We start from the raw sequence: 10778 nt of genomic DNA on the forward strand, positions 1-10778 counted from the left end.
TGGTTATCGTTTTACGTATTACTATCTACAAAATAGTTTCTCAGGAAAACAAATAGACAAATAATAATGAGTTAGAGACAAAAGAGGTAGGAGATTATCAAGAGTTGTTGTGCTATACTTTGGTATCTTCAAAGTGGCTTTGTTCTTTATTTCCTCCTACTGTCATTTCTTATTTTTCTTCATCTTAGACAATTGCATATGTTGAATATGTGGCTTGGATTTTGCATATAAGTAAGACGTTTCCTCCACTAATTATATTAGTGTAGGTTTAGGGACGTCATATAGGAATATTGAGAAGAATTTCTGTGGCAAAAACTTGTAATATACCTGTCTCACTAGGTAAAAGTACTTGAGTGTTTTAGAGGAAATTCGCAGATTTCTCCCAAAATCAAAAAAGTTGAAAGCTATCGGAATCAATGATCTCAGGGCTGTAGTTAAACAGTGTCATGTATTACTTTTTAAAAATTACACTGTTGCTTTTGCGAACTCTATGCAGTTATGTAATAGTGAATCTTTTACCTTTTTTTAGAAACAAACTATATTAAAATTTATACGTTCAATCTTTTTAACAGGAGAGTGATGTAGCTTTTATCCCTACAAGTGGTCTCAGTGGTGAAAATCTAATCACAAGATCTCAGTTAAATGAACTCACGACATGGTATAAAGGACTGTGCTTATTGGAACAAATTGGTAAGTATTCTGCCATTCTAATTTTAGTGCATCAGGAATTTGCTGTTCGTTACTATTTAGAGTGCTCTATGGGAGTTAGTAATCTATGTGAAAGTACAGAGTTCACAGTCTGAGAAGCTGGCTTTATAGTTTGAAACCATTGTCTCGGTTACTTTTTTCTTGCTGCTGGGACAAAATACCTGACGCCCAAAATTAAGGAAGGAAAGGTTTATTTCGCTTACAGTTCGTGGAGGTTTCAGTCCGTACTTGGCAGATTATAAGGCAGAGTGGCACATGGCAGAGGGCTACAGCTCATGGCGGCAGAACACAGCAAAGCAACAAACACACACCAGGGCGGAATCGGGGAGGAATGGCCTCAAGCACCCTTTTCCTCTCCCTTACATATGCAAACTATCCACTCCTGGGGCGGGTGCAGCTCTGACACCCATATTAAAACTCTAATAGCCTGCCTCATGGCCGCATGAGGCTTTGGGGGGACACCCAGACACAAACCATAACAACCATGTGCGGTATTTAATACTCAGCTTTGTTCACATTAATTAGTGAAGCTAATCCCAGTCCTACCTTATTGTCTCATACACTGTTGTTAAATTCATACCATGTGTGAGTACATCTTAAAATGCAAAGTACTATGTGAATGAGCATTGTCTGCTATTAGTATTTATAAAATACAATTATTTTCTAGTAGAAGTGGGACTATAGTTGATTCACTAGAGACAGTGAAAAAAGTTTTTTTTTGGTGCGAGAGATTGAGTCCAGACCCTTACACATTCTAAGGGCGGGCGCTATCACTATGTTACATCCACATTTTGAATTAATCGTGCTGTTTGCCATTTTCTCCCAGATTCCTTCAAGCCTCCTCAACGATCTATCGACAAGCCTTTTAGATTATGTGTGTCAGATGTGTTCAAAGGTAAGCGTTAACTCTGCAGTGCTTTTTTGTCAGGCCTCCTTCCTTTCCATTCTCTCCTGTCTTTTTCTTGGACAAAGTTAATGTTTTCCAATTCTCCCTCCCCATCCCAGTGTAAAGATCTATGTCAAATTAATTCTGAAGTGCCGATTTCTATCATTTAGCTCCCTTCCCCAGAAGAACTTTCACTGGACTCGCCATTTCCCATCTCATACTCGGGGATACGAGAGTCTCTTTTGTCTTTCTGATCTTGCGGTTTTTCTCCCGTTAGACCTTCAGTTTCCATGTGCTCCAGCCAACCTGGATCGTTCACTTTCTTCATCATGCGGAGTCTGTGTTGCCGCCGTGTCTACCCTTATTTCCACGCTCGCTGTTCTCGCCCTTCATGCTCTTGGCCTATTTCCTGCCCGCTGGAAGCAGTCTGGGTCCAGCTGGGAGACAGATACCACACACGGGTGAACTGGAAAATTTTATATGAAGAATTAATAACTATGATAGTGTGTACAAGATCCTAGCTATAAAACTATAAAATAGAGATAGAGTAAAAGATCTCAATCAGTAAAAGGATATTATATTTATATAGTGGAATAATCACCACTATAACAATGTCATTGTCCCCCAAATCTGCACTACCCCAGAGCAGGCAGAGAAGAGTCGATCAGGCCTTGGAGAGCAACAGTAAATGGGTAGGGGGCGTGCTGAGCCTCACTCATACCCCAAGGCACCTCTGTGTGCTTGGTGTCCTCCGTCGCCGCATTTCTCAGGCAGTGTTACAGTTGTTTCCATGCTACTTGTTTCACATAGATTATGAACTCCCTGAAGGGCTTTCTTCTGTATCTGTAGGACCTCACCCAGCACCTGGCACATAGTTATTTATTAAAAATAGAAGAGGTAATTACTTTTAAAAATTGTTTACTGACACTAAATTCTTACCTTGTTCTCACTTTCAACTGCTTTTTGGCTTCTACCTGCACTGTTCCCTTGGTGTGTTTCTGCTGAAGTACCAAGTGGCCTCCTGGTTGCCAAAGGCCAGTTCCATCTTTTTATCTTCCTTGGATTTGATATGACTTCTGATGCTGGCAGGTGCACCCGCCTTGAAACTTTTCTCCCTCGCTTTGTGTGACCGGCCTTGTCCTGCTGCCTTTTCTGTCATCTCTATCCTTTCTGTGGTGCCCATTCCCTGACTCTTCGTGGCGTTCAGTTGCTTCACTTCTTTTCTTGCTCGACATACTCCTTATGGTCTGACTTCGTTGATTTCCTCTGTTTCCTGCATCTTGATGCTTCGAAGATGTCTTTCCAACCCAGGCCTGCTTGTTTGGCCTCCACGCACATGTGCTTCACTGCAGCTGGACCGCTCCCTCATGCGTGTGTTCCTGAGGGTGCCATGTCATGCACTGTGGCGTATGTTGTGATTCCGAGTGCAGCTCTGCCACCTGTTTCTCACAGACACTTCAGATTTGCCAAGGCTAAGATAGAGCTTGTTTCTTAATTTCCTGTCTCCCACTTATGCATGGTCTTCTCACATTTCTACCTTTCTGTCATTATCACTTACCTATCACTCCAAATTGTCATTTTTATTCCTACTCTTGAATGTTCCTTCCTATAGTCAGTATGTATATTTCCATCAGCCTCTACTCTAATACACAAATAAAATCTTCATGTCAGGTCTATGTTAACAGTTCTTTATTGGCTTCCTACTACTGGGTAGGATAAAATGCAGACCCTAAATGTAATTTGTGAGACCTTTTATTATTTTCCCTTGCTTACCTCTGTTGCTTCACCTTTTACCTTTCCAATCTTTTTTTTTCTTCTTCTTGGTGATGCTGGGGATTGAATCCAGGGTCTTGTGGATTTTGTGCTGTGCAAGCATTCTACCATTGACCTACACCATAAGCATGCCATCATGGATTCTTTGATGCACCTTTTAAAATTTATTTTAAATAGCATTTGTCTTAGTTCAGGGTGATTGTTTCTTTACTAGGGTAAATTTCTCACAGGTAGGGATCTGTATTTTCATCCCTTTTTCCTCAGTTTAGCAGAGTGCTTAGTACTTAGTAACCATTCATTAAATATTTGAGAAGGAAATGAACCTCCACTTTTTGTAATATGGGTTTTTTTTACTTGTGAGAAAAAAGTAGAATGGATACCATATGCCATATTTAGTAGAGATAATATAAAATCTGAAATGATATTGGTAGTGTCCATTAAACTTTTAGTTTTCTATAGCTAAATATAACCATGTGTGCTTCAGATAACATTGTTCTATGAGTCATAGGATTTTGACATTTTTTGCAGATCAAGGATCTGGATTTTGCGTGACTGGTAAAATTGAAGCCGGTTATATTCAGACTGGTGACCGACTACTAGCAATGCCGCCTAATGAAACTTGTACTGCACGAGGTACTCATCTGCAGCTTGCTTTTTCTAGGCAAGCCTTGAGACAGTAGATTTATAAAAAATGTAGTTTAGTTATCACTCCAAAGTAAATAACCTCTTACTGAAACTGTAACCGACTGTCAAAATGATACTAACTGTTAAAGATTAAAATGTGAAAACATTAAAACGATATTTTTCTACTGTGACTATATATAAATATATGTTCATTCTCACTGTGGTAGCATTCCATTTTTGACACTGATTCAAGAAGCCTGGTTAGGAGTGAACCAGATGTGTAGACACCTAACAGAGATACAATTAAAATCATATCTGTAGAAGAAACCGAATCTAAAACCAGCCTGATGCTAGCCAGTGGCAAATCAGGTCGTTTGTCATTTTCAAATATGTATTTCAGAATAGAGTAACAGTTTTGATCATGTTTATGCCCTATAAACATTTTATATATGAAAGACCTTTGAAAGCTGTAAGTGTGAGAAAGCCCAATGTTGAAAAGAGAAATAGAGTTCACTTGCCACAGCCCCTGCTTTTGCTCAGAGGCCTAATGTGGTTTCTCATCATTGTTGAGCATTACTTACCTTCTAACTATTTATCACAAAGTTATTCTTTTCTTAATTTGATTCAAAGCACGTAGTTCTGTAGTTAATCTGACTTCCACACAAGCCTCTGGCTTCCACATAAATCTGAATATCTTATTTTATACCATAAAGTAATACTACCATAAAGTAATATTATTTATAAAATTTTAAGTTGAAATAGAACCTATTCAGAGTGTTACAATTTTAGTACTTCTCTTTACTGCTTTTAATTTATAGTTTATATAGAGACTTGCACCAGACTAGTTATAAATTTGAATGTGTATGTAATTTGGTCACTTTTATGGGAGATATCTTGATTATTAGAAATTAGTGAATGCCTGTTTAGTAACATGTTTAACATATTTTTGAAGACAAATAAGATAATAAAAACAAATGTTGTTCTGTTTGACCTTTTTGTTTCTGCCAGTGAGGCATCATGAAATTTCTGTTCAGATAAAAGATGCACTTTCAAGGGTGTTCTTTTCCAAAGATTTATTATTTGCAAGTACAGTGCTGTTTTGTTTTATTCTTTTGTTTTTAAAAGTGGTCAAGAACTATAATTCTTCCAAAACACCTGTTTCCCTGTATGTCAGTAAGGTTTTTTGAGAATAAGAACTCAAAAAAAAAAAAAAAAAATCAACAGTGGTGATTAAGACTATGATCCTACAGTGATCACAGCATTTAGACAGGTTCCCTGTGTCCTCTGAAGCCCTTATTTGGTCTTCTCTGAGTGCTCCATATTCTTTAGTTCTCTCTTCTCTGTCTCCTTCTCACCGCGAAACTGCAGGCATAACTTTAATCAGTGGTTTTTAGAAGAGAAGCAGCGAGGAGAAGCACCTGCTCTGGAAGGCTTCTCTACTAATGACCGTGGGAGGTTCTGAGCCCTCAGTTCTGACCCCACTGCTCTTGCTTTGTTTCTTTGTTTTATGCTTTCTTCTGAATATTTGAGGTGCCTCTGAACTGGTTGTATCCCAAGGAGACTTGGCTGACTATGCTACCAATAAGGAAAAATCCCCAATCCCTTTTTCACTTTATTAACATACTAAGCAGGAATGTTAGGAAAGAGCCTCTTTTTGTAATGTCCAGCTAACAAGAAAAGTCCTTAAGAAGGCAAAATGGGACAATGTAACATGGTCGGGAAGAGAAGAACCAGATAATACAATTAACTTGGGAAATGTTCATGTTGTTAATTGGACTTGTAAGATGAAGTCCTTCACAATTTTAAGCCAAAGGCAATCTCTATTGTATATAAATAGCTAATTTTCAGTCCTGTATCTTACAGCAGATGTCAGACATTATTGTAAATTTTGCACTTAAAAATTAGTTGACATTTAGCAAACATCCTTTTTTTTTTCTTTTTGGATACTGGGAATTGAATTCAGGATCTTGCACTTGCCAGGTCGGAGCTTAGGCTGCTGAGCTATATCCCCAGCCCTGACAAACATTTCTTAATATAATAGTTGCTAACTTTTTTGGAGTCAGGTATCTCACTGATGCTTGATTAAATTTAGGCCTCCTGTTTTCAGATTAATGCTGATGTGTGCATATGTGACATTTTGTGCAAAACTGTAGGTTGAACCCCAGAAAAACTAGAAAGTCACCCTCAGGAGTATGCTGCATAGGAAAAACATGTATGTTTTCATTAAAAAAATGGGTGAAGTAAACATTAGTCAAGAACTGTTCTGATGGCTGGGGATATAGCTCAGTGGCACAGCACCTGCCTGGCAAGTGCAAGATCATGAGTTTGATTCCCAGAACTGGGGTGGGGGGACTGTTCCGGTGTTTGACCTACATATTTTCTTCATCAAAAGGCCTAGGTTCCAGTGGAAAAGAACCAATAAATTTAACTCATAAAATCAGAAAATATGGGATGACTTTAAAACCTAGGGCACTGCTCTCCAAGACTACCTCTAGGACTGTGTAGGTAAATAGTGTATACTTCTAGGTATATAGCAAAACTTGAGTTTATTTATTAGTATTGGGGATCGAAGTCTGGGCTGTGTGCATGGTTAGGCAAGTACTTTATCACTGAGCCACGTCCCCAGCCCCTGGGTTCATTTATTTTTTTAATTTCTTTATTTTTTTCTGGTACCAGGAATTGAATTCATGACCTCGCACTTGCCAGGCAGGCACTGTGCTGCTGAACTAAGTCCCCAGCCCCCCTGGGTTCATTTTTAAATTAAATTTTCTTATCACTTTTCCTTAATCTGTTTTCTTCACATAACCAGTTGTCACCGGTCTCCTTGAGCTAGGAATAGTTGAGGGGCACGCTGAGAGGACCATTTGAAATTCTGACAGAGCACTGTTGGATTACTTTGAAAGCATGGGCTGTTGTTTCAGTGGTTGTCCAATTAAAAGCAAAACTCAAGAGAATAAAATAGCACTGCACAACTTCCCCAGCACTGTCTTTTATCATCAGGAGTAATTTGAACTGCTTTACTAGCCTGCATCCTTTGATATAACAGAGGTGTTTGAATGAGGCTTGTTTCATCACTATACCTTCATTGTGTAAATGCCTCTAAAAATCTTGACTGAAATAAGCAGAAGCCAACCTTTTATGGGCAAGTACAAGTCACTTTATGTTTAGGGTGGTGTTCTGGAAGAGTCAAGTCTAGAGGAAGTGTGTTTTCCTCAATGCTCACAGTTAAATTTCTCACTCTCAATCCATTCATATTGAAAATGATGAGTAGTGACTGATGAGGCACAAACCAGTCCAACTCTCTTGGTTGTTATGGTTCGGTGTCGAGGTGTTTCACTGTATGCTTTGGTTCTTACTCATTTCCAGGAATCACTCTGCACGATGAACCTGTCGATTGGGCAGCAGCAGGCGATCATGTTAGTCTTACTTTGGTCGGGATGGATATCATCAAAATCAAGTGAGTAAGAAAATGAGTTTAGCAGCCATCGTTTGGGATAAAGGATATCAAAACACATAAACTTTGCAGTCTACTCTCTCAGTTTTAAACCTTATTTGGCCAAAAATGGACAGTAGTGGAGGTATTAGCACATGTTACCTAAAATTGGAATTAATACCTCTCAGCCCAAAGTTATGTTCTTTGAAAGGGATAATGTTGTAAAGTCATGCTTTAACCTATAAAGGAAAAGTTCCTGATTTACTTGTTTTAGTTTCTTTATAAGTGATACATTAGAGCTGCTCTGACTGGATGTAAATTTATTTATCTGCCAGTTCCCTTGCCTCATTTGTTGTTTCAGCGTTGGGTGTATATTTTGTGGCCCCAAAGAACCCATTAAAGCTTGCACTCGCTTCAGAGCCCGGATCCTCATCTTTAATATTGAAATTCCTATCACTAAAGGATTTCCTGTAAGTGTCAAAATATTTTGTTTCTTATTTTTACAAATTCAAAGTAACTTTATCCTTAAAAACAAAAACTTCATTAGGTGTTATCTTTATTGAATTTAAAAATGATTTTTTTGTTTTTTATTTTGACCATTGAGCCCGAGGACTTTTTCAGAAAGGCATGAAGATATTTTGTAACTAACAAGATGCAAAGTCATAATGATAAAATTTGGGGGAAATGGCAGATAAGTTTTCATTATGTTGTGGTGTTTACCTAATAGTTGTATATTGGGCCTTGCTAGATATTTGTTTTGTTTAATATAAGTGCTTATTTGTAGTGTTTCTGGTAATAAAAGTAATAGATTGTTTTAGACAATTTTGGAAATCACCAAAATACAGAAAATATTAATATATAATTTTCTGGTCTATAGAGATCTCTTTACATTTCAGTGTATTTTTATGTGTACATATTACTCAGCCGGTATGTGCACATACTGGTATTTATGGGTCCCTTCTGGGATCTGTTGACAACTGGTAAGTTTCCATTGTACTGCAGCAGTATTTTCAGACTCTTCGTGCTGCGAAGTTGGTTTGCAGGTCGTCATCGATCAACATCATTAGAGTATATACATTTCATGGGAGGAAGGCGATTTTAATAACGTAATGTTACTTACCCAAGAAAGATCACTTGTGAATAGTCTGAATTTCTGGTTTATGTGTAATTTTTTTCACAGATTTAGGGCCATACTCTATAGTTTAGTACCTTACTTTTGTCACTTAACAGACAGACGTTTTCCCTTTAGCCTTTTGTTTTTATCATTTCATGTAGTACAGATTCTGAGTGACCATTTTCACCATGATGATGGATCTTTCAGATAATACTAAGACAGTGACAGTTATTGACCTTTCAACTTTTTAAAAGTTAGTGATAATGTTTAGGAGATTGAGAACAAATTTGTTTACCTCATTTAAATTCATCTTATAATTATGCATCTACATTTGAGATAATCATGTGCTTCGCTTATAATTCTTTATTTCTATGTAAACTCCATCATATAAAAATTGCATTTATAAGATACTATGAAATACTTTAATAATTATATAACATACCTCTTGTATAGTAAAAAAGAATAAAAGTATCTCATCAAAAAGTTTGGTGTAGTTGAAAATCAACTTTTAACTGTTCAGAATTCACGTATGATCGGCAAGTAACTACCAGTTATTGCTGTCGAAGGGATGGAACTCATTCATAGAAAGCAGTGTGTCCTGTGGGGAGAAGATGGAGAAGGTGGTTTCTGTATGTTTTTACTCATTCAATAATAATATTTGCTCGTGGAGAGGTAGAGAGGTCAAGAGGTGAATAGTAACTTTGAATAGTAATACCGCCTTCCTGTCTACAGTAGCCTCAAAAATATGCACGAATTGAAAGTATTCGGCATAGCATTACGAGATTCTGCCTCTGTATATACTCACAAATGCTAGGATAAAACTTGACTCAGAAAAGAATAGTTGTTTTTATCAAATAACTCACTCCCTATGGGAGTAAAACTCCAAAAAAAATTTTTTTAACCAAGAAATTCTTCTTAAGCAATTAAAATTTCATGATTTGGGGACTAATTCATCAGTACTACATAAGTATATTTAAATTTCTCTTATTCATAAACTATATGCTGTATTTTAAAAGAGGAAATCATAAAGGAATGGGTTAGGTAATAGGTGAATTCATACTTGATTTTGTTTTTTATAGTGCCAAATCATGCATAACAAAATTTACCATTTTGACCATGTTTAAGTGTGTCATTTAGGGGCAGTAAGTCCATTTCACAATGTGTGTTGTACAAGAGGAATGATGCAATATTTCTGCTTTTATTTCTAGGTTGTTGTAATGTTTTCAAAGTTTACCCACGTTGTATCACATACCAGATTCCATCCCTCTTTAAGGCTGAATAGCATTCCAGTTTGTATATGTCACATTCAGTCTACACAGTCCTTTGTTGATCAACATTTAGTTGTCTTTTTGCTATTACAAATAATGATACTATGAGTCTTTGCTTTCCATTCTTTTGGGGTATACCTAGGAGTGAAATGGCCAGATTATTTGGTAATTTTGTGTTTAACCTCTTGAGGAACACTAAATTGTGTGTCACAGGGGCTGTACCATTTACATTCCTACCAGCAGTGTGCCAGGGTTCCATTTTCTCCACTTACAAATTTCTTTTAATCCCATTTTTCTGGGGCAAAGATATAATTTTGTTTTTTAATTGCTGAACGAATGAATGTAAAAGGATATCTCATGGTAGGTTTTATTTGTATTTCTGTAATGATTAGTGATGTTGACAATCTTTCCATGTACTTGTTTGGTCATTTGTGTACCTTTGGGGCAATGCTATTGAAGTTCTTTGCCTATTTTTTAATCAAATTATCTTGTTCTTGAGTTGTGAGTTGCCTTTTCACTGTCTTTATTGGTGTTCTTTGATGGACTAAGACTTGTAATTTTGGAGAAGTTCAGTTTATTTACTTTTTGTTTTGTTGCCTATTCTTTTTATGTCATGCCCAGGAAACCGTTGCTAAATCCAGTATCAGGAAACTTTGCCCTGTGTTTTCTTTGAAGAGTTTCATAGGTTTACTTGATATGTTTAGGTCATTGACCCATTTGAGCTCATTTCTATATATGGTAAAGCTTCATCTTTGTTCTTTTGCATGAGGATACCCAATTTTCCGAGCCAGCACCATTTGTTGAAAAGACTGTTCTTTCCCTAGTGAATGATCATGGGAACCCTTGTTGAAAAATCACATGACCATGTATTTGTCGATACTTTATTTTTTTTTTTTATTTTAAAGAATAAAAGAAGGATAACATAATAATAGGGGGGACTTAGCAAATTACAGACAAAATGGTAGGAAATTA

The 10778-nt window shown here is 37.0% G+C and overlaps 1 protein-coding gene across 1 annotated transcript in view; it reads left to right on the forward strand.

The window, feature by feature from the left end:
- Hbs1l (HBS1-like translational GTPase) overlaps positions 1-10778 on the forward strand; it is a 77849-nt gene that overhangs the window by 59588 nt on the left and 7483 nt on the right. The window contains exons 11-15 of the mRNA XM_005390498.2: positions 573-690; positions 1535-1603; positions 3896-4000; positions 7358-7448; positions 7786-7894. Of these exons, the coding sequence (XP_005390555.1) occupies positions 573-690; positions 1535-1603; positions 3896-4000; positions 7358-7448; positions 7786-7894 (492 nt within the window). The remainder of the gene's footprint in view (positions 1-572; positions 691-1534; positions 1604-3895; positions 4001-7357; positions 7449-7785; positions 7895-10778) is intronic.

Source organism: Chinchilla lanigera, unplaced genomic scaffold (genome assembly GCF_000276665.1).
Source record: "Chinchilla lanigera isolate Chin_1 unplaced genomic scaffold, ChiLan1.0 scaffold00038, whole genome shotgun sequence".
In the NCBI taxonomy this organism is placed as follows: domain Eukaryota; kingdom Metazoa; phylum Chordata; class Mammalia; order Rodentia; family Chinchillidae; genus Chinchilla; species Chinchilla lanigera.